The 23,978-nt window shown below is 41.3% G+C and overlaps 1 protein-coding gene across 7 annotated transcripts in view; it reads right to left on the bottom strand.

The window, feature by feature from the left end:
• PPIL6 (peptidylprolyl isomerase like 6) overlaps positions 1-23,978 on the bottom strand; it is a 52,656-nt gene that overhangs the window by 7,132 nt on the left and 21,546 nt on the right. For 6 of the 7 annotated variants that reach the window (XR_010336651.1, XM_064360789.1, XM_064360790.1 and 3 more), the window contains one exon: positions 5,386-5,521. Coding sequence is in view for 6 of the 7 variants with exons in the window: in XM_064360789.1 (XP_064216859.1) it covers positions 5,386-5,521 (136 nt within the window). In the remaining variant the exon portion in view is untranslated. Of the gene's footprint in view, positions 1-5,385; positions 5,524-8,052; positions 8,129-23,978 lie in introns of all 7 variants that reach the window. The other variant, XM_064360794.1, reaches the window with a different exon arrangement.

Below are 23,978 nucleotides of genomic sequence, written 5' to 3'. Positions count from 1 at the left end.
ACAACATCCACTGAGTGCATGAATAAAAGACAGCTCAAAGCCATGCTAGTTTAGGCTGGATGCAGTGGCTCAAGCCTGTAATCCCAGCACTTTGGGAGGCCAAGGCAGGCAGATTGACTGAGCTCAGGATTTCGAGACCAGCCTGGGGGTAACATGGTGAAACCCCATCTCTATTAAAATACCAAAAATTAGCCAGGCTTGGTGGTACATGCCTGTAATCCAAGCTGCTCGGGAGGCTGAGGCAGGAGAACTGCTTAAACCTGGGAGGTGGAGGATGCAGTGAGCTGAGTTTGCACCACTGCACTCAGCCTGGGCCATAGAGTGAGACTCATCTCCAAAAAAAAAGCCATGCTAGTTTAGATCTCTGTAGACACTTGCTGGCCATGAACTAGAACTTCCTGGGGAGTGGAGCTAGACTTCTGATGGTTCTTTCCATGAAAAGAGGGCAGAGAGACAGGTCAAGACATAGGACTGGTGCCCTCTGCCAATGCTTAGGCTGGGACAGTGGCTGAGGGGAAGGTGAGCCTTTATGGGGGCATGGTCAGTGCTGACACCAACTGTACTTTAGCCCTCTCTGTGCCTTTGGGCTCTATTTTTGCCATCCCAATCAGAAACCACCACACAGGGCAACACAAGGTACATTCTGAGGATGAAGAGCAGAGGATAAATAGATTCGTTTCTGTCCAATATGAAGCCTGTTCTCCGACAAGACAAGGTAAGCAAAGGCACAGAGACGGTTCTTGGGGTGATGGTACTATGGTCTGGCTGCAGCTTAGCTGCCAGTCTACAAATTACTACCAAATTACATCTCCAGCCCTGACCCAACTTGAATATCCACCTCCTGGGATGCCGCCAACTGGCTATCCTATACGTATCCTGTTATGAAACTTGTCCAACCTGAACTCATGATCTTTTCTTCCAAATCCTCCTCCTTCTATTATCTTGGTGAATGGTACCACCCATCCAACCAGTTCCCAAATCCTAGGAGTTACTCTAGACTTTCACTCTCCAGTATGGTCGCCACTAGCCACATGCGGCTATTTAAACTTAATTATAGGCTGGGACTTGCAGTGGCTAACACCTGTAATTCTAGCACTTTGGGAGGCTGAGGTGGGTGGCTCACTTGAGGTCAGGAGTTCAAGACTAGCTTGGCCAACATGGTGAAACCCTATCTCTACTAAAAATACAAAAATTAACTGGGCATGGTGGTGCATGCCTGTAATCCCAGCTACTTGGGAGGCTGAGGCATAAGAATTGCTTGAACCCAGGAAGCAGAGGTTGAGTAAGCTGAGATTGCACCACTGCACTCCAGCCTGGGCAACAGAGCAAAACCTTGTCCAAAAAAAAAAAAACTTTAATTAGAATTAAATAAAATATAGTTCCTTAGTCACACTAGCCACATTTCAAGTACCCAGTGGCCATGTGTGGCCAGTGGCTATCATACTGGGCTGGACATTTCCATCGTCACAGAGCGTTCTACTAGACAGTGCTGGCCTGGACTCTGCTCAGGCCCTTGCCCTCGACTCTAAATTCTCAATGTCTTGAGTTTGTCCACTTATCGCCTGTTCATCTGTACTGCTGGTGCTTTTGAGCAGGACTTCATTTATGGCCTATTATAACCATAGCTGCTTAAGTGGTCTTGCTAGTTCTTTTTCATCCTTTGCCAATTCATTCCTTTTTTTTCTTCAAAAATGACAAGCTGAGTATGTTGCTCACAATGTAAAATTCTCCCATGGCCCCTATCACCCTTGGCTGAGGCTCGTGCTCAGCAGCATGGCACCCGCGGCCCATTGGGAGCTGGGCCCTGGCTGACCCTCTTATCCAGCCTCCACCCTCTCCATTCTCCCCTGGGCACTAAGCTCTGTCCAGACCAGATGGCTTGTAGAGAAGATGCTCTTGTACTTCTCGGGACCTCTCTGTGAAACCTCTTCACACTAAAATTGATTCGACTCATTCTGATTTCCAGCTTCTCTATCTGGCTAATTTTTACTTGACTTTTCACCTCTTAGCTCGTCTTCTTATGAAACTTTCCATGACCCCCTCCCACCTTATAAGTCTCTTAAAATGAAATAATTCCCCCTTCCACTAGCACCCCTTCTACCATGTGTGCACATGAATGGAGAGCTTACAGGCTTGTTTTGTGATATTCTTTCTCTATGAGACCACTGGGCCAGGCCAGGCTCTATGGATTGCTATGGTCCTTCCTGAAGGACATTCCCAGTGTCATCCATCTGAGGGAGTGGCAGGTTCATGTACCTGAAAATGGCCTTGGAAGGAGTGTCTGTCTTGGATCAGAGGGAATTTCTGCATCTCTCTGGACCTTGCTAACCATGTCCAGGCTTCCAAAAGCTCAGACACACCTGGGGATACTGAGAGATGACAGGGAAGAGGCAGCACTACAGCTGGGAAGGAAGGTATCCCTGAAGGAGTTCTATTTCATTAGTTTAACTAGATTATCTAGTTGCCTATTATATTTTACCTTTCTGCTTCTCCCTTAGCATTCTGTAAGGTCTTGTTTAAATATTCCAGCTGAACCTCAACTGTGATTTGGAGACCTTTTTTTTTTTTTTTCAATTTAGAGATTTAAGGAATACACTGAGATCATACTTGAGGCAGAAAAGAAGAGGGGCAGTGCCTCCCAGAGGCTAGAATGATAATAACAAAAATTAGAGATTTCCCCAAGAGGAAGGTGGATCATAGAGAATTGGAATCATCAAAAGGAGACTGAGTGCTCTCCACTCCACTGTGGCCCTGTAAGGCTCTGTGCTCCCTTTGATGAACGGTGTTGGAGGGTGTTTTCTTTCCCACCTCCCAATGCACCCTGTACAGTTTGCATAGCCCATGTCTCACTGTCACTTAGCTGTTGGTTATTTGACCTGTTTTTCCTAATATACTCTAAGCTCCCTGAAGAGCAGGGATTTTACCTTGTCACTTTTTCCCCAGCACTGAGTATTACGAATGGCATACTACAGGTGCCTAACAAAATTCTGTTTGAAGAGTTGGGAAAACAGCAGAAGAGAGGGTTGAAAAAAGATGTGAGGCCAGAGAGTAGAGGACCTAGAATGCCATGCTAGATATCAGGCTCGGCACATGGGGAAGTGGTAATGGAGGCACTAAAAGTTTTCAAGTAGTCATGTTTGTGTTTGAGAAAGGTGTCTTTAGCTTAGATATAAAGGATCACCAGGGTTAGTAGAGGATAGAGACTGTCAGCAACATGACAGAGATTTAAATGATCCAAGAAATGTTATTTGAATTTAAAACTAATTTAACAATGCATTTTCAAAATCAGAATACAATTCATTTGGGACCAGGGAAAACTGAAGACAAGTCATTATTTTAGGCTATGCATCTATTAATGTAATGTTATCTCTTTAAAGATAGCCTTTGGATGAAAATACACTTTCTATTTTTCAACCTGGAAGTATCGCGGAAAGCATTGCACTAAAGGAATTATTGTGGTTAAAATGAACACTGGCATGAAATTCCAGGTGCTGGAGAGTCAATAATTATCACTATGGAGTGGGTGGAATAAATCTAACAGTTATTCAGAAAAACCCAAATACTTTACATTATTTTAGGGAACACAAAGTAAGCCCTGCCTCATATTCACTCAGTAATTAAAAAGAGATATGAAACACTGGAGTGATGAAAAGTATTTCCATCACTCATTTTAGGTTCATATATCTTTAAGCATAATAATATTCTAATAATAACTATTACCTGTGATGTTTCCATATTTAAAATCGTTCAGTAATAAAAGTTACATGTAAGAATAGTTTTCATCTACCTCTTTATGGTGTCCATGGACAATTACTTAAATGACTTCACCTCTTCACTACTACATATTAGTATATCTATATTATTAAGCACTGTGGTATGATTCATAGTAATTACAAATTGATAATATCTTTCAAGCTGAAGATCGATAGATGGATAAATAGAGACACAGAAAGAACATTATCATGACTATGCCTAAATGGTTTCTCTGTTTTTATTTTGTTTTACATATGTGTGTGTGTGTATTTTTTTTTTTTTTTTGAGACAGAGTCTTGCTCTGTCACCCAGGCTGGAGTGCAATGGTGTAATCTCAGCTCACTGCAACCTCCGCCTCCCAGGTTCAAGCAATTTTCTGCCTCAGCCTACTGAGTAGCTGGGATTACAGGTACCCACCACCACACCCAGCAAATTTTTTGTATTTTTAGTAGAGATGGGGTTTCACCATTTTGGCCAGGCTGGTCTTGAACTCCTGACCTTGTGATCCACCTGCCTTGACCTCCCAAAGTGCTGGGATTACAGGCGTGAGACACTATGCCCAGCCTTGTTTTATATACATTTTTGAGACAGGGTCTCATTCCGTTACCCAGGCTAGAGTGTAGTGGCACAATGATGGCTCCCAGGCTCAAGCAACCCCCTCACCTCAGCTTCTTCAGTAGCTGGGACTACAGGCATGCACCACCACACCCAGCTAATATTTTTTAATTTTACTTAATTTAATTTTATTTTGACCCAGCCTTGCTCTGTTGTCCAGGCTGGAGTGCAGTGGTACGATCTCAGTCACTGAAACCTCCACCTCCTGGGTTCAAGCAATTCTCCTGCCTCAGCCTCCTGAGTAGCCAGGACTACAGGCGTGCACCACCATGTCCAGCTAATTTTTTATAGTTTTAGTAGAGATGGGGTTTTGCCATGTTGGCCAGGCTTGAACTCCTGACCTCAAGGGATCCGCCTGCCTCAGCCTCTCAAAGTGTGGGATTATAGGCATGAGCCACCGCACCTGGTCTATTTATTTTTGAGGCAGTCTTGCTCTGTCACCCAGGCTGGAGTGCGGTGGTACAGTATCAGCTCACTAGAACTGCCTCCCAGGTTCAACTGCCTCAGCCTCCAGAGTAGCTGGGATTACAGGCATGCACCACCGCGCCTAATTTGTGTATTTTTAGTAGAGACAGGGTTTCACCAAGTTAGCCAGGCTGCTCTGGAACTCCTGGCCTCAAGTAATTCACCTGCTTCGACCTGTCAAAGTGCTGGGATTACAGGCATGAGCCACCATGCCTGGCCAGCTAATTTTAAAATTTTTTGTAGAGATGGGGTCTTGCTATGTTGCCCAGGCTGGTCTTGAACTCCTGGGCTCAAGAAATCCTCCCACCTCAGCCTCCAAAAGTGCTGAGATTACAGGCCTGAGCCACTGTGCTTGGCCAGTTTCTGTGTTTTTATAGATAGGAAAATTCTTGCAAAGTATTTCTTAAATACTTTTGTCTCTATTTGTATTATTTTTGCATTTAAGCCCTATTTTTAGCTACCTGTACACTATATACAATATTTATCCAAATATTTTTGAATAATATTTTTATATGTGTGAACGTTATATAGACAAATCTACAATATACATACCCAAAAGCCACAAATTTTCTATCTAGATAAGGAGTTGCTTGCAGTGTGATATAGAATTGTGACCCATTGCTGTGGCGGCCTTTGTTGGCCATTCCAAGAACTCCTCTTTTATTATGAGGAACTGAAAAGTTTTCATCTAGGAAAGACAATAATCAGTAGGTCATTAGCACATTGCTATTATCTTAATTTACTGTAATATCTAAGGAACAAATAGAACCCTTGGTGACAATCTCAATCATATTTATCAATACATTCCAAACTGTAAATATTCTACTTATTTCAAATTACTTTCAAACCTTCAAATGGGCTGTTTAAAAAGATAAGCTGTAAAATCTTATTAGAACTATTTGAACATTCAGCTTTAGTTTGTCTTTACCATAAACAAGTGTGCTAAGAAAATTAATAATGTACAAGGAAATACATACAGTATTCTAATTAAGAATAAAAGTCAGCAAACTTTCTTATGCTGTTTTGGCATTTCCTTCAAACTACCACCATGCTCATTAAAAACACCTCCTCTGGGCCAGGTGATTCCTCTGATCACCCCTGTAATTCCAGCACTTTGGGAGGCTGAGGCAGGCGGATCACGTGTCAAGAGATTGAGACCATCCTGGCCAACAAGGTGAAACCCTGTCTCTACTAAAAATACGAAAATTAGCTCGGTGTGGTGGTGCATGCCTGTAGTCCCAGCTACTCAGGAGGCTGAGGCAGGAGAATCGCTTGAACCTAGGAGGCAGAGGTTGCAGTGAGCCAAGATTGCTCCACTGCACTCCAGCCTAGCGACAAAGCAAGACTTTGTCTCAAACAAACAAACAAACAAGTATCTCCTCTGAGAAGTCTTCTGTGGACCTAACCTTTCCCCCAGGCCCCCAAGCATCTTACACATAGTTCTTGGACAGTCCTTACAACACTCTATGTAATTATTTGTTTACATGGCGTTTCTTCTCTAGTACATGAAGGTAGGAACCTTGTCTCCTGGAAGCTTTAGCTCCAGGGTTCCTACCACATTAACTGGTGTTAAGTGTGGACCTAAATGTTTGGGCAGATTTCAATTCCCTGTACTTTTCCATTCCATGTAGTTTAAAAATGTTGATGATGAAAGGAAATTAATTATGCTTATTTCTAGTAATCTTCAAATAAATTTTAATCTGAAACCTTGTTTGGACTGACCAAGATTTTGTGGAAAGCAATAGCTTTTTTAGTGTAAGATTCAGAAGTAAAAAGAGTTGTATGGTGATTATCAGGTTACCAATTTGAAGACATATCATTCCCAGAATTGCCTCCAAGTTCAAATACACAGAGGGAAATAATGGATGAAAAATTGAATGAAAGTTTTCATTCAATAACTTTATAAATTTCTTAGAACTGAGAAATATGAATATTAACTGTCTATAAGATTTTATTAAACTGCAATTGCTATTATTATTCTAAGTTTCAAAACTAAGCAAACTAAGTGATTAAGCCATATCTATGGTAGTTACTTTCAGCCTGTTAAGTTGAAAACTGAATAAAGACCTCTGAAACCTTATGAAATACAAATGAGGCATTTTTGTACAAATGAGTCTATATAATTACACTGATGCTCCTTATTCATTTCAGTGAAATAAAGAAAAAAACTCATTAATTTCACAGAAAATTGCATGAAATGGAAATCTGCCCACAGCAAAGATTTAGAGAGTTTTAACAGAATGGTATGTCATTTCTTTTAAATATTCTGATTTATTTTTCTTAAATTCTGTAAAAATTGGAGAAGAAAATTGATAGAGTTGTAATATTTTTACCAAAAATTCTGTGACTGTGGGATAACTTTAAAGCAGTTAATCCTAACACCTATCAAAACAATTGCTACCTATGTGAAAGTTCATGTATAAAACAGTTGAAGAAGTGCCTAGAGCAGCCAGGCACGATGCCTCACACCTGTAATCCAGCACTTTGGGAGGCCAAGGTGGGGGATCCTTGAGGCCAGGAGTTCAAGACCAGTCTGTCCAACATAGCAAAACCCCATCTCTAATAAAAACACAAAAATTAGCTGGGCGTGGTGGTATATGCCTGTAATCCCAGCCACTTAGGAGGCTGAGGCACAAGAATCGCTTGAACCAAGGAGGCGGAGGTTGCAGTGAGCTAAGACTTTGCCAATGCACTCTAGCCTTGGTGAAAGAGAGAGACTCAGTCTCAATTAAAAAAAAAATGCCTAGAGCCCTGTCATCTCCTGAACACATTTATTTAGGACAGCATGGAAAGCCTTAGAGACAATTTGACAACCATTGCTATAAAGGGACAGAGTAAATTATATTTTTAAAAGGTGCAGGTAGTCCCTGATTTATAAACTTTAAAATGTATGGACCTGGAAAAAAGTGTGAAAACTAAATGACTATGTGTGGATTCTCTAAGTCCAGAATGTGTATGTGAATCTTAAGAACCTGAGGCTATGCTGCTTCCAGGTCAGGCAGTAATACCAGAACCTATGGAAACCGCTCAATGGTCATGCCATGACAGGTCAACTTGGCATGATCTCATATGGATCAAATAAAATGATGTGTAAGAAAGAACCATTTTAAATATTAACTCTAACTAGCTTTGCAGACACAAAGTATTACAAGACAAGGGTAATTTACATGTTCTTTTGTTCTGCTGTGTCTGACTCACTCTTTAACCATCTGTTCATTTCTGTATTTCTTGATCTTTCCAACCCCTCTGCTTTTCTTCTTCCTTGTTACAGTTCTCTCCAAACTTCCATAAAGCTCTAAAATTCAAGAGCTATAATTTTCATTTAAATTAAATTAAATTTTTTTAGAGAAGGCATCTTGCTTATGTTGTCCCAACTGGTCTTGAACTCCTGGGCTCAAGGCCTCCTGCCTCAACCTCCTGAGTAGCTGGGACTACACGTGTGCGCTACTACACCCGGCTAGCTATAATTTTTTAAAAAATTATTTACTGGCTAGGCGCGGTGGCTCATGCCTGTAATCCCAGCACTTTGGAGGCCGAGGCAGGTGGATCACGAGGTCAGGAGTTCAAGACCAGCCTGGCCAAGACGGGGAAACCTCATCTCTACTAAAAATTAAAAAAAATTAGTCAGGCGTGGTGGCACACGCCTGTAGACCCAGCTACTTGGGAGGCTGAGGCAGAAGAATCGCCTGAACCCAGGAGGCGGAGGCTGCAGTGAGCCAAGATCGTGCTACTGCACTCCAGCATGGGTGAGCAAGTGAGACTTAATCTCAAAAAAAAAAAAATTATTTATTAATGTAAGGTTCCCTGATTTTTTTTCTAATAGTTAATTTTTGGTACATTTCATTTAACACTTAAAACATTAAATTTAGTTGCTTTATGCTTCCATGATAACAAAATGCACCCTTTGGCAGTAAACAGCACTGCTGAAAAGGGCTGAGCCTCTTCAGGTTTAAATAGAGTAAAAGTCCCCATAGAGGAATTTTTGTCCTTTTTGTTTGGTGAGGAGTGAGGTCACTGGTCAGTAAGTAGGTCTGATTCAAGCCTACTTTCTCCTGAGTGTTTCTGCCAGGGATAAAGTATGTGTAGGAACAACCTACAGAGAAACCAGTAGCTGAAACTTGCCTGAGTAGAAAGAGCCTATTTATTTAGGACTTTAAAAGCTGTGATTCAAGGCTGGGCATGGTGGCTCACACCTGTAATCCCAGCACTTTGGGAGGCAGAGGCAGGTGGATCACCTTAGGTTGGGAGTTCGAGACCAGTCTGGCCAGCATAGAGAAACCCTGTCTCTACTAAAAATACAAAATTAGCCAGGTGTGGTGGCGTATACCTGTAATCCCAGCTACTCAGGAGGTTGAGGCAGGAGAATCGCTTGAACCCGGGAGGCAGAGGTCGCAGTGAGCCGAGACTGCGCCATTGCACTCCAGCCTGGGCAACAAGAGCAAAACTCTATCTCAAAAAAAAAAAAAAGTTGTGATTCAAAACAAAGCAAAACAGACTTTCCCTAGGTTTAAAAAAATTAACTCATTTATAAAATAATCATCTAATTAAATATTTCTTTATTGTATTATTTTTGTGTTAAGCTTAATAAAAGTGAGTTTTGCAGCTGTAGTTTATCACAGCCCTGGTTTTAATTCTGCATCTCATGGAAATAGGACTCCATGAGAGAAGTGTGGAGGAAGGACTGGCTGGCTGCTGTGTTCACATTCCCAGGTGGGTGAAGGGATGAGGGAGACCCATGCCTTAGCTGTTCTGAGGACTAGCCATGCTCTCACTTTCATAGTTACTCATCTTTCCTTCTGGAACATCTCTCCTTCCCACTTGATTGCTTACTGGATTTTTTCTAATTTTGTGCTACCAGACCAACTGAATAACAAAAATGTCACTGAACACACTGGGACTCCATGGCCACAATAAGAACAGCAAAGCCTCTATCTGGAGATCAAATACTAACGGGCTAAGGATGGGGTGAGGGATAATCAGCAGAGACTCAGGGGTGTCTAGAGGGTCAGGCGAGGAGGTGAGTGAATAAATCAGTCTCCTACTGGACAGGAGGCCCATGTTCTATCTGAAGCTGTGACTCCAAGCACAAAGCATTTGGGTGCTCTGATAATGGCTGTGGGGTGGAGAGGTACAGTGGATCGTCATCAGGGATTGGGGCCAGGAGAATCCTTTCCCCATCTGCAATGTGTTGCTGCAGACCCAACTCAAGGCTACTCTGTGCTGCCGCCCCCAATCTCCAGGCAGCTATTCTTCCTTTTCCCACAGCACTCAGTTCCTTCCTCTCTAACAGCAATTGGCACAGCACCTGTAGCTGATTTGTTTAAACATCTGTCTGCACAAAAACACTAAAATCCTTCAGAGTAGAAACTCGGTTACACTATCTTTGTTGCCACAGGCCCTAGCACCATGTGAGCACCAACCTTGGAGTTTAGTATTTTATGAATGACTAAAGGAATGGTGTCACTTGCATGTTTTCATCTGATAAAGCTGTGTGCAGGAATTTAGAAGGAAAGTAGCTACTACTTTTCCCTTTCACTTTGGCCATTCATTCAATAAAGATATCTTTTCATTGTATTAAAATATAGACACAAAACACCATAGAAAATTAATGTATAAAGGCAAGAATATAAACTTCGCTGGCCTCTGCCCAAAGTGCCTTGTCAAGCCCCTCTCTCATCCAAAAGGAACCATTCCCCAACTTTTATATAACCATGCACTTAATGTTTCCTTATAGTTTTAACATCCAAATGTGAATCCCTAAGCACTACAGTTCAGTCTTTCCCACTTTAAATATTTGTTATGCTTTTTAAGTCTCTTTTAATCTGCAGGTGTCCCTTTCTTTTCCTTATATTTATTTATTACTAATGAACCTGAGCTGTTTAACTTCGAGAATTTCTCCCAGTCAGTTGATTGCACACATGGTGCAGTCCAGTCCTCTGTCCTGTCAGTTCTGCTATAAAGCTAGTTTTGAAAATGCACATTTGCTTCAACTTGATGGATATATTAGGGAAAGCCTTGTGCATTATGGATTTCACCCCCACTTACATTCTTCCACAATGAGAAACACTAGGGAAATGAAAACTGCATCCAGCTACGCGGAGCCGCGTAGGAACACACACACCTCAGACATCTATCTACCAGCTACCCTGGTGCTGTTCTGAGCCTCTCCTACCCACATCTAGGGTTCTGATTGCAGAAAACCCTCCTTCCGCCACTTCAAAATCACTTAAAAGCTTGCAACTCTTCCCATGCCCACCTTCACAAACCTCAGGTCTTTTACAAGGTATGTATGTTTCGTAACCATTTAACATATGTAAAACTGTACTGATGGGTTTTTTTTTTTTTTTTGGTTACTATCTTGTTTTTTTAATTCCATTAAGAAAGTTTTTCTTAAATCTCATTTTCACAATAAACTCAGTGGTTTTTATTGTACGATGCTGCAAAGTGGATTTTTTTTGTGTTTTGTTTTTTGAGACAGGGTCTCACTCTGTCAGGTGTAATCCCCCAGGAGGGATTACATCATGGCTCACTCACTGCAGCCTTGGACTTCTCCGGCTCGAGATCCTCCTATCTCAACTTCCCAAGCAGCTAGGACCGCCGGGGGAGGCCATCACGCCCAGGTAATTTTTTTTTTTTTTTTTTTTTTTTTTTTAAGAGATGGGATCTCCTTATGTTACCCTGGCTGGTTTTGAACTCCTAGGCTCCAGAAATCCTCTTATTTCAGCCTCCTAAAGTGCTGGGATTACAGGCATGAGCCACCATGTCTGGCCAAAACGTGTAGTTTTTTTTAGGAACACATATGTTGCATTAAACAAAACTGACTGTATTTCTTGCAAATTGGCAGCTGAGTCCGGAGATTTAATCAGACTCATATTCCTTTGTAATGTGTTCTTTCAACAGAAGCCTCATCATGTCTTATTGTCTGTTTTCGTGAAATTAGCAGATTGATGCAGCAAATGCTTGGACTCATTATTTCACTGGGGGCAGCAAAATGGTGACATTCCAATTCTATTATTTCCTTTTCATTTATCAGTGGCAATACTTTTATAAAGAGATGTTTCCCCTTATCTACAATTTAGTACAGTTCATAGAGAAAAGGTAGGATAAGTGCTTCTTTCCCTATACTTACCACTTTTCATGATAAATTAATTTCCTAGTATTCCTCCAAAGGTAACCCATTAGCCTTTATTTACAATATCATCATAAAATCACAGATTTGAAATATTTGTTGGGTTTTGATCAATTGCAATTACTATTGTTTGTGAAACTCAAATTACTCCATCTTTGGCCAGTGAGACCCTCTTCAAATTGGTTCCTGAGGACTTTTGACATGACCCCAGTGATCTTTCACAAAAGAAATCTCCACACTTTGCAGCATTGTACAATAAAGGCCACTTTTGCTATCGAATAACACACGAGGTTTCAGGCTCATTTTGCAGATTTCCTGCCTGAGATCTGGCATCTGCCATTTCTCCCAGAGACTCTGGTTTCTTTAAGTGAAAAATGACATTTCAAAACAACAATCTAAATTCTAGGACTATGCATTGTTACTGGGTTGTGGTCATTGTTTATAGACCTTTTCAGTGAACAGAGGTATACACACACACACACACACACACACACACACACACACACTACTTCTTGAGTTTAAAGTGATATTTCCAATTCATGTTCAGGACTACGGAATATTCTTATTAGCCTCTATTATATTTCATCTCTATCTTCTTTCTTCCACATTGAGAATCGTGATTCTCAAGGACAAAGAAAATGATGAAATTTGAATATTCCATAATCACTCAGTGACTTTATCTCACATATAAAACAGTCTCAATCTCAAAGTAACAATACTAATAATACCATCAGCAGTGTACTTTACTGAGAATAGTTTAAAAATAAAACTTGTATATATTCATTTTCCTCTATTTTTTAAAAAATAGACTGTATCTCCACTGCCCAAGCATATCATCATTACACAGCATACTCTCACCCCTTTTTTTTGAGATGGGGTCTTGCTATGTTGCCCAGGCTGGTCTCAAACTCCTGGGCTCAAGCAGTCCTGCCTCAGCCTCCCAAGTAGGTGGAACTAAAGGTGCATGCTGCCACACCTGGCATATGCCTCACTGAATTTAAGTTCACAAAAAATATGATTAATACTCACCACCAGTCATGTGTCAATGTCTCTCTTATTATTAATATTTGGTTGTGTGAAATTCATTCTATGGCAGATTCTACAGAAAGAGCTCGTGGCAACACTATTCCCTGAAGTCTTGCATGTTGATAAACTTGTGTGCCTTTTATAATTCAATGTCAATTTGACTGGATGTAAAATCCTTGCTCACATTTCCTTTGCTTGAGTATCATTATTATTCCATTTTCTTCTGGCATAAAGTGTTGATGTCAAAGAATATGATAATCTAATTTTCTTTCCCTTATAAATCACTTGCTCTTTTTGCCTGGATGCCCAAATAATTTTTCATTAATGTCCAATAATGTTATGAAAATATGTCTTGGTGTTGGCTGTTCTGCTTCAAATTGTCAGGTTCATGCTATGCTATGCATAATCCCAGCACTTTGGAAGGCTGAGGAGGGCAGATCACTAGAGGTCAGGAATTCCAGACAAGCCTGGCCAACATGGTGAAACCCCGTCTCTACTAAAAATACAAAAAAATTAGCCGGGCATGGTGACAGGTCCCTGTAATCCCAGGTACTCAGGAAGGTGAGGCAGGAGAATTGCTTGAACCCAGGAGGCAGAGGTTGCAGTGAGCCAAGACTGCACCACTGCACTCTAGCCTGGGTGACAGTGTCGAGAGACCTCTCTCTCAAAAAACAAAAACAAGAAAGAGGTCAAATTATCCTTGTTTACAGATGACAAGATCTTATATTTGGAAAAACCTACAAACTCCACAAAAAAAAAACCTATTAGAACTGATAAATAAATTCAGTAAAGTTGCAGGATAGAAAAACATACAAATATCAATAACATTTCTATATGCCAACAGTTAACAATCTGAAAAAGAAATCTAAAAATTAATCCAATTTACAAATAAAACTAAACTAATAGGAATTAATCAAAGAAGTGAAAAACACTACAATGAAAAGTACAAAACACTAATGAAAGAAATTGAAGAGGACAACCAAAAAATGAAAAGCTATTTCATGTTCATAGGTTGGAAGAATAAATAGTGTTAAAATGTCCATACTATCCAAAGCAATTTACAGAGTCAATGCAATCCCTATCAAATACCAATGACAGCCCACTAGCAGGGTGGCCACAGTGCCATCTGCCTCATGTGGGGCCCACTTCTCTGCCCAGCAGACTAGTGGATTACCACCTGATGTAGGCCCCTCCCACTGAGGCAGCCATGCTGAGCCCATCCCAGCAGAGGTATCCTGGAGAGATCTTCACCCAGGTCCCACTTGGAAGATCAGTCAGTGCCATTTCTGCTGGAGCTTTAATTTTTTTCTTCTTTCTGATTACAATACTTCCTTTCTGTAGCTTTAACCAACCTCCTGGGAAACACCTCTTTTGTCCTTGTTGGGTGTAGAGGCCATGCTAAGGCCCAAGGGAACACCATGTTGTCACTGTTCATCCTGTTTGCTCTCCCAGTCACCTTGGCCCAGTGTGGGTGGGAACACAACTCTATAGTAAATATTTTGACAAGTATTGCATCAGGGAATCATCTTCATGGTTGCTGGATTTGTCATGAACATCCCCAGGACAGAGAGTTCTATCTTCTGGCATATCTGGGAATATCATTATTCCCATATATGGGAATAATGGGGTATATACCATACCCCCTCAACCTCCTAACTAACTATATCGATCCCCAAATCCCAAACCCCTACTTGTTAAATGGAACTCTCTCCCACTTAATGGATTCTAGGTGAACCCCCTGCCACCATAGCCTGGACCTGGGGAAGTGGGTATCTATATCTCCAGTGCACTAATAATTCTATCTTTTGCAGCCACTGTTGTGTTTATGGCACAAGCGCGGAAGCCTCCCCGTGATGCTCTGATCCAACTTTAGTTGTCACATTCCCAAGGCCACAGCAAGGTGAAAGGAATTCCACTTGTAAGCGAGGAGACCACATATGGTGCCTTGTGGATCAGAACATACAAGGGAAAAACAACTGCCTAGTCTCGGAAGGTGGGAGTACTGACCCTTTCCAGAAAATAGTGTCCCACCACCCCCATTGGAACCGGGAAAAAGTATCTCTATAGACACAACTTCGCAGCAAAGCATAAATACCATACCCTGTAGGACTTCTGTTTAAATGAGCCAACTGGCTCGTTTTTGTTTGTGCCATGAATGGGAAGAAGTTACAACCTGAATTGCTCCCAACACACTAGGGAGTCACCTGTTCTCTTAGGAGTAGCTTTCCCTTGTATATCAAAAACTTGGAACAGAGGTGAATGTATGCTGGTCACTCTTGCCCCTCCAGGAGTCACTGTCTATAACCCCGTAACACCCAAGAATACCAGAAGTGAGTAATAGGATTAATTCTGGCAGGAATTGGCAGTGCTAGGACTAGCAGCACCCTGGGGGCAGCTTTACCTACCATGAGTCAACTCTAATGAACTTGACTCAATCCCTAGAATCCTTAGCCACCAACACGGGTCAGGCATTAAAAGGAATTCAAGAGTCCTTAGGCTCTTTCGCAAATGTAGTTCTCAATAACACACTAGCATTGGATTGTTTACTAGCTGAACATGGTAGAGTCTGTGCAGTTATTAATAAAACCTGCTGCACATATTTTAACAACTCTAGACAAGCTGAGGTTAACACTGAAAAGATCTATGAACAAGCTACCTGGTTACACAGATATAATCAGAGCACTGACCCCAACTATAGTTGGTCAACTATCAAGTGCCTTCCCAAGTCTCACCTGGTTTTTACCTCTTGTAGGATCTTGGATAGCTATCTTTTTGTTTCTAATATTTGGCCCTTGCTTATTTAACCTCTGAGTAAAAGTTTGTGTTTTCTAGATTAAACCAGTTCCAGGCAAAAAAAACAAACAAACAAAAAAAAACAATGCTGGCACAAGGCTTCCAACCTATCCCATCTGCTGATCTGAAGAATGAAAGTATCCTGTCTCTGGGCCCCTTACATCAGGTATCCAGAAATTTTTCACTCCTCCGGTGCTAGGCAGGGCCTGTGCCCATGAGTTCAGTGGGAAGCAGTCACAGAAGACTGACCTTCACCCTTCTGCAGCCCCCTTAAGGGGGAGGATCTAATTTCTGAGGGGGAAATGAGATAGGAGGCAGGACTTGACTCCAGAGGTAGGGCTCAAACAATGGACCAGATTGAGGACTAGCTAAAATAGGCCAGGGTGAAAGCAGCTTTCAATCAGACCTGCCCACCAGTGTGCCATGTCAATCTACTGTTGCCATGGCAACACCTGGGAGTTACTGGCCCTTTCCATGGCATCTAATGATCCAAAAGTTACTACCCCTTTCCTGCATAAACCACCCCTTAATCTGCATACAATTAAAAGTGGGTATAAATGTGACTACAAAACCGTCCTGAGCTGCTACTCTCTGCCTAGGGGGTAGCTCTGACCTACAGGAGCAGTCACAGAACTGTAATACCATTGGAGCTGTAACGTTACCTGTTCAATAAAGCTGTTTTCTTCTAAAAAAGAATTATCAATGACATTCTTCATGGAAGTAGAAAAAAACAATCCTAAAATGTATATGGAACCACCAAAGACCTAGAGTAGCCAAAGCTATCTTAAGCAAAAAGAACAAAACTGAAAGAATCATGTTATCTGAATTTAAATTATACTACAGAGCTATAGTAACCAAAACAGTATGGTACTAGCATTAAAACAGGCAAATAGGCCAATGAAACACAATAGAGGACTCAGCAACAAATCCACACACCCATACTGAACTCATTTTCGACAAAGGTGCCAAGAACATAAACTGAGGAAAAGACTTCAATAAATAATGTTGGGAAAACTGGATATCCATATGCAGAAGAATGAAACTAGACCCCTACCTCTCACCATATAAAAAAATCAAATCAAAATGGGTTAAAGACTTAAGTCTAAGCCCTCAAACTATGAAACTACTACAAGAAAACATCAGGGAAACTCTCTGGACAAATGGGATCACATCAAGTTAAAAAGCTTCTGCACAGCAAAGGAAACAATCAACAAAGTGAAGAGATGACTAAAGTGGTAGCTCACACCTGTAATTCCAGCACGATCACTTGAGGTCAGGAGTTCAAGACCAGCCTGGCCTGTGGGCAGGAAACCCCGTGGAAGACCCCACAAGTGCCAAGGCAAGGGTCTAAAGCCTCAGCCTGTTCCCATATAAATAAAGAGCTAGAAAATAATTAGAGATACAGCTACATAGTTATTCCTATATATATATAACCATATATAATCACATAGTTATTCACATACATATATTCAATATAACCTTTTAAGTTTACTAATGATTATTGGGTTCTGAAGCATGGAGCTAAGGTGACACGGTGAACAAAGTGGTCCTAAAGCAAGATGCTCTAAGTCCTCTGTCATGTCAGGATAATGGCTGCTGGAGGGCGCCTCAGCTGTGCGACAGTGCCAGCGCTGGGAAAGTGCCCACTGTTTAGCCAGCTAGGGAAGGAGACATCCAAAATGGCTGAGAGGTCTCCTTCCTGGGGAAGTTAGAAGAAAACTCCGCTTCCCCAAGCTCTTGTGGTAGCAGACATCCAGGGTCTTAACTGTCTCTATGTAATGCTGTGCTTCAGTGGTCACGTTCTCTGTCCGCTTTCACGCTCCACTTCTGCACCTGGTTTCTCTTTTTCCCAAAAAATAAGAATCAGTAGTAGTAACATAAATCTTAATGTCTTTGTTCCTCTTTAACAAGTATGAGAAAAGTGCTAACACATTAGGTTTTCTCCTCACCTCGGCTACTTAAAAGACCTGGGCCCTTATCTCCAAGACACATAATTTACCTGACCCTATCACTGACCACCATTACCTCACCCTACCTACCCTGCCCCCTGCTGTGTACTCAATAAAAGTAAGAGCGTCCCAGCACTTGGGGCCACTGCCGGACTCTGCGTTTTGGTTGGCAGTGGACCCCTGGGTCTAAGTTGTTTTTTTTTTTTTTTTTTTCTCTTGTATCTTTTATTTCCACAGTTTCTCATCTCCACATCAGCAGGGAGGGGTTCACAGGACCCTGTAGGGCTGGACCCTACACTGGCCAACATGGTGAAGCCCTGTCTCTACTAAAAACACAAAACTTAGCCAGGCATGGTGGTGTGCGCCTGTAATCCCAGCTATTTGGGAGGCTGAGGCAAGAGAACTGCTTGAACCCGGGCGGTGGAGGTTGCACTGAGCTGAGATTGCACCACTGCATTCCAGCCTGGGTGACAGAGTGAGACTCTGTCTCAAAAACAAAGAAAAAACAAAAAGAAAAAACTCACAGAAAATATTTGCAAACTACCCATCTGACAAGGGATTAATGCCCAGAATATATAAGGAGTTCAAACAATTCTATAGGAAAAAAGCTAATAATCAAATTACAAAATGGGCAAAAGAACTGAATAGTTATTTCTCAAAAGAAGACATACAATTGGCAAACAAACATATGAAAAGGTGTTCAACACCACTGATCATCAAAGAAACGTAAACCAAAACTATAATGAGATATCATCCCACTTCAGTTAAAATGGCTTTTATCCAAAAGACAGGAAATAACAAATGCTGGCAAGGATGTGGAGAAAAAGGGACTTTTGTACACTGTTGGTGGGAATGTAAATTAGTACAACCAATATGGAGAACAGTTTGGAGGTTCCTCAAAAAACTAAAAATAGAGCTACCATATGATCCAGCAATCTCACTGCTGGGTATACACCCAAAAGAAAGGAAATCATTTTATCAAATAGATATCTGCCCTCCTATGCTTGTTGCAGCACTGTTCACGATAGCTAAGATTTTGAAGCAACCTAAATGTCCACCAACAGATAAATGGAGAAAGAAAGTGTGGTACATATACACAATGGAGTACTATTTAGCCATAAAAAAGAATGAGATCTAGTCATTTGCAACAACATGGATGGGACTGGAGGTTGTTATGTTAAGTAAAATAAGCCAGGTACAGAAAGACAAACATAACATGTTCTCATTTATTTGTGAGATCTAAATATCAAAATAAATGAAATCATGGAGACAAAGAGTAGAAGGATGGTTACCAGTGACTGGGAAAGGTAGTGAGGGGTAACGAGGGGAGGTAGGGATGGTTAACAATCACAAAAAATAATTAGAAAAAATGAATAAGACCTTGAGTTTGATAGCACAACAGAGCAACTATAGTCAATAATAATGGTATCTTTGTAAATAAAGAGCATATAATTGGACTGTAACACACAGCATAATTGCTTGAGGGGATGGATACCTTATTTTACATCATGTGATTATTTCACGCTGCATGCCTGTATCAAAACATCTCAAGTACCCCATAAAGATATACACCTACCATGTACCCACAAAAATAAAAATAAAAGAAATTCCTCTTCCTACCTTGTACTTCTTTTAGGATATATGTTGTATTTTTATTTCCTCTTATGTTCCTTGTTTATTCACTTCTGACATTATTTTTCTTTTATTGCTTTCTTCAGCTCTGTCACAACATGGTTAAGTTTTTCTATGAGCTCTTTCATGTCTTGTATCATTTTCTTAATGTCTTTTAGCTTTTTGTTTGTTTGTTTGTTTGTTTGAGACAAGGTCTTGCTCTGTTGCCTAGGCTGGAGTGCAGTGATGCAATCTTGGCTCACTGCAACCTCTGCCTCCCAGGCTCAAGCGATCTTCCAACCTCAGCCTCCCGAGTAGCTGAGATTACAGGTGTGTGCCACCGGCTAATTTTTGTATTTTTTGTAGACATGGGGTTTGCTATGTTTCCCAGGCTTCTTTTAGCTTATTTTGATATAGACTGTTAAGAGTTTTGATCTACAGTTGACCCTTAAACGATGCAGGGGTTAGGGACACCAACCCCTCGGAGCAGTCAAAAATCCACACATAACTTTTGACTCTGCAGAAACTTAACTATTAATAGTCTGCAATGGACTAGAAGCCTTAACAATAACATAAATAGTCGATTACGTATATTTTGCAAGTTAAATACATCGTAAACTGTATCCTTATAATAAAATAGAGAAAATAAAATGTTATAAAGAAAATCCTAAGAAAGAGAAAATATATTTACTATTCAATAAGTAGAAGTAGATCATGATAATGGTATCCATACTGAGTAGGCTGAGGAAGAGGAAGAGAAAGGGTTGGTCTTGCTGTCTTAAGGGTGGCAGAGAGAGGTGGAGGAGGTGGAAGGGGAAGCAGTAAAGGGGAAGCACACTCAGTGTCACTTTACAGACATACATTATAATTTCAGTTTGACTTTTTGCTTTTTCATTTCTCTAGCAATGTTTCCATATAGTAGCAATCCTTCTTCCACTCTTTGCTTTAGTTTCATTGCTCCTATCATAAAAAGGTCTATGTTGTAAAAGAAGTCAAAAGTAGTCTTGAGTAACTGGAACCCTTCCGCCAGCTTGCCTAGTGTCAATCTGCTTTCTGACACTGCTTCTTCTATGTCTTCTTCCTCATCATCTGGCACTGGTTTGGAGGCACTCATCTCCATCAAGTCATCTTCTTTTAATGCCTCTGCTGTGGCATATATTAGGCCTTGAATTCTCCAAGATCCAAATCTTGACACCATTCACCTCTCACCTTTTTTTTTTGCCATATCCACAAATCTTTCATGATTTCCTTGATGGGCTCTGTCATAAATCTGTGAAGTCATGCACAACATCTGGGCACAATTTACTCCAGCAGAAACTTGTTTTGAGCTTGATGGCTTTGATGGCTTTTTCTACGACAACAATGGCATCTTGAATGGTATAATCCTTTCATGATGTTCTCCCTGTTGGGGTTCTCCTCCATAAATCTGATAATCCTTTCCATAGACTACCATGTGCAATCAGGCTTAAAGGTCCTTATGACCCAGACTAGCAGCTGAATTAGACACGCTATGTTTGGGGGCAAACAGACCACTTTGACGCCTTTGGTGTTGAACCCATGGTGTTCTGGCGGCCAGGGGCATTGTTCAATATCAAAAGAACTTTTTAAAAGGTAGTCCCTTACTCGGTCTCAGGGAGAAAGTATTGATGGAACCAATCTAGGAAAAGGGTTCTTTATTCCCACGTCCCTTTGTACAACCAAAAGGCTGGCAGTGGGTGTTTAGGTTAGCAGCTTTATGGTTAAGGGCAGTCTGGATCATAAACCCAACTGCATTGGCACAAAACAGTATAGTTAGCCTATTCCTTCCTGCCTTAAATACTAGTGCTTGCTTCTCTTACTAATAAATGTCTTTTGTGGTTTTTTTTTTTTTTTTTGAGACAGAGTCTTGCTCTGTCCCCTAGCCTGGAGTGCAGCAGCGGCGGGATCTTGGTTCACTGCAACCTCCGCCTCCCGGGTTCAAGCAATTCTCCCACCTGAGTCTCCTGAGTAGCTGGCATTACAGGCACCTGCCATCAAGCCCAGCTAGGTTTTGTATTTTTAGTAGAGACAGGGTTTCACCATGTTGGCCAGGCTGGTCTTGAACTCGTGACCTCAGGTGATTTGTCTGCCTTGGCTTCCCAAAGTGCTGCGATTCAGGCATGAGCCACAGTGCCCAGCCTTTTTGTGGCTTTTTTTTTTTTTTTTTCAGAATAGGTCACTTTCGTCTGCCATAAAACTTGTTCAGGCAGATATCCTTTTTCTTCTCATTTTGTTAGTGACATCTTGGAATTCATCTTCTGCCTCTTGGTTAGAAGAAGCTGCTTCTTCTGTTATCTGGACATTTTTAAAGCCAAACTTTTTTCTATAATTATCAAACCATCTTTTGCTGGAATTAAATTCTCCAGCTTCAAATTTTTTACCTTCCTTTTGCTTTAAGTTGTCACATAATAGCTTTGCTTTTTCTCAAATCATATTAGAATCTACAGGTATGCCTTTCTTATAAAAGCTGCATTTTCAATACAAGATAAAAGGTATTTTGCAGGCTAGGTGTGCGGCTCATACTTGTAATCCCAATGACTCGAGAGGCCAAGTCAGGAGGACCACTTGAGCCCAGGAGTTAGAGACCAGCTTGGACAACAGAAAAAGACCCCATCTCTACAGTTTTTTTTTTTTTTTTTTAATTAGCCAGGCATAATGGCATGTATCTGTAGTCCTAGTTACTTGGGAGGCTGTGAGGCAGCAGGATCTCTTGAGCCCAGGAGTTTAAGGTTACCATGAGCTATGATCATGCCATTGCACTCCAGCCTGGATGACAAAGTGAGACCCTGTCCCTTTAAAAAAAAAAAATGGAGGTAAAGGTATTTCACAAAAAAGTACAAGGTTTTCACACTTGATGGTATACCTGCAGTGGCAGCTTCTCCAAAAAATGTCCTAATGTATTTATTGAAAAAAATCCAAGCTAGATGTGGTAGCAGGTGCCTACAGTCCCACCTACTTAGGAGGCTAAGGTGGGAAGATCGCTTGAGCCCAGGAATTCAAGTCCAGCTTGGGGAATATTGTTGAGACCCTGTCTCTATTTAAAAACAAACAAAAAAAAACCCAAAAAACTGTAAGTTTCTTTAAGTAGACTTGTACAGTTCAAAACCGTGTTGCTCAAGGGTCAACTGTACCCTTGAGCACATAGAATGTAGAGTACATTCACTATTAGTGCTGATGTTACTCTGCTCCTTATTCTCTTTATTCTTATAATCACCTCGAAACTTTTTTTTTTTTTTTTTTTTGGAGAGAGTCTCGCTCTGTCACCAGGCACCAGGCTGGAGTGCAGTGGCGCGATCCTGGCTCACTGCAACCTCCGCCTCTCAGGTTCAAGCAATTCTCCTGCCTCAGCCTCCCAAGTAGCTGGGACTATAGGCTCACGCCACCACACCCAGCTAATATTTGAATTTTTTAGTAGAGATGGGGTTTCACCATGTTGGCCAGGATGGTCTCGATCTCTTGACCTTGTGATCTGCCCATCTTGGCCTCCCAAAGACCTTGAAACTTCTATTGTTCATTTTATTATTTATTTTTTGAGACAGAGTCTCCCTCTGTCACCCAGGTGGGAATGCAGTGGCGCGATCTCAGCTCACTGCAACCTCTGCCTCCCGGGTTCAAGTGATTCTCCTGCCTCAGCCTCCCAAGGAGCTGGTATTACAGGCACCTGCCACCATGCCTGGCTAATTTTTGTATTGTTTAATAGAGACAGGGTTTCACCATGTGGCCAGGCTGGTCTTGAACTCCTTATCTCAGGTGATCCACCCACCTCAGCTTCCCAAAGTGCTGGGATTACAGGCATGAGCCACTGCACCCAGCCTACTGTTCATTTTAATATAAAATTAGTTTAAGAGTTGTCAGAATCAAAATGTAGTCATGTGTGTTTAAGAAATGCTGAAAAACAGAGCCAAGGAAAGCTATGAACAGAGAGTTCTCACACTTGTATGCCTGATAACAAACAACCACAAAAAACTACAAAAGTCACAACCTGGTATAAAGGTCATTGCAACCTTATGCCAGAAATATTAATACTTCTGCAAGGACACCTGCCCAGCCCAACCTTGGACTGGTGTCACCCTTGTTACTGATAGCTGCAGCCAAGGATAATTATCATTTCAAAACAATTATGTAATCTTCCCCAATTTTCCTTTAAAACCCTGTGTCTCCCTTTACCTTCCTGAATATGCACATTGTTTACTATGGCACACATATGCCCACCGCAATGCCCTATTCCTGAATAAACATCATTTTCTTTCAGAAAACCTCTCTTTGTTATGCAGGGTGACATTAGTTTTCCTAAATGTTTAAAAGATGTGTTTTTAGAAGGAAAGCAGATTTTCTAGTTTCAAAAAGCTCCCTCTTGCACGTTGAAAATCTGGTGGCTTGCTTCCTTAAATTGCTGGCTCTGTTCCTATTCCCTCTTTGTCGTTATTGTCCCTATATCCTGCATAATTTCGATGTTATTCCCAGGAGCTCCACCTGCATGGGAGCCTGTCCTGGAAGAGAGCATTGTCAGATCAACTTCGAGAGTGTACAGGGTTAGACTGCTCCAGCCTCTTCCAACCCTCCTGGGGACCCCTTGTACTTACACACTATTGGTTACTTAGGGGATCCTAAGTACCTTA

Source organism: Aotus nancymaae, unplaced genomic scaffold (genome assembly GCF_030222135.1).
Source record: "Aotus nancymaae isolate 86718 unplaced genomic scaffold, 86718_ANA_hifiasm-v0.15.2.pri h1tg000040l, whole genome shotgun sequence".
Classification (NCBI taxonomy): domain Eukaryota; kingdom Metazoa; phylum Chordata; class Mammalia; order Primates; family Aotidae; genus Aotus; species Aotus nancymaae.
The sequence above is the reverse complement of the archived record's forward strand: the minus strand, read 5'-3'. Positions and strand labels throughout refer to the sequence as shown.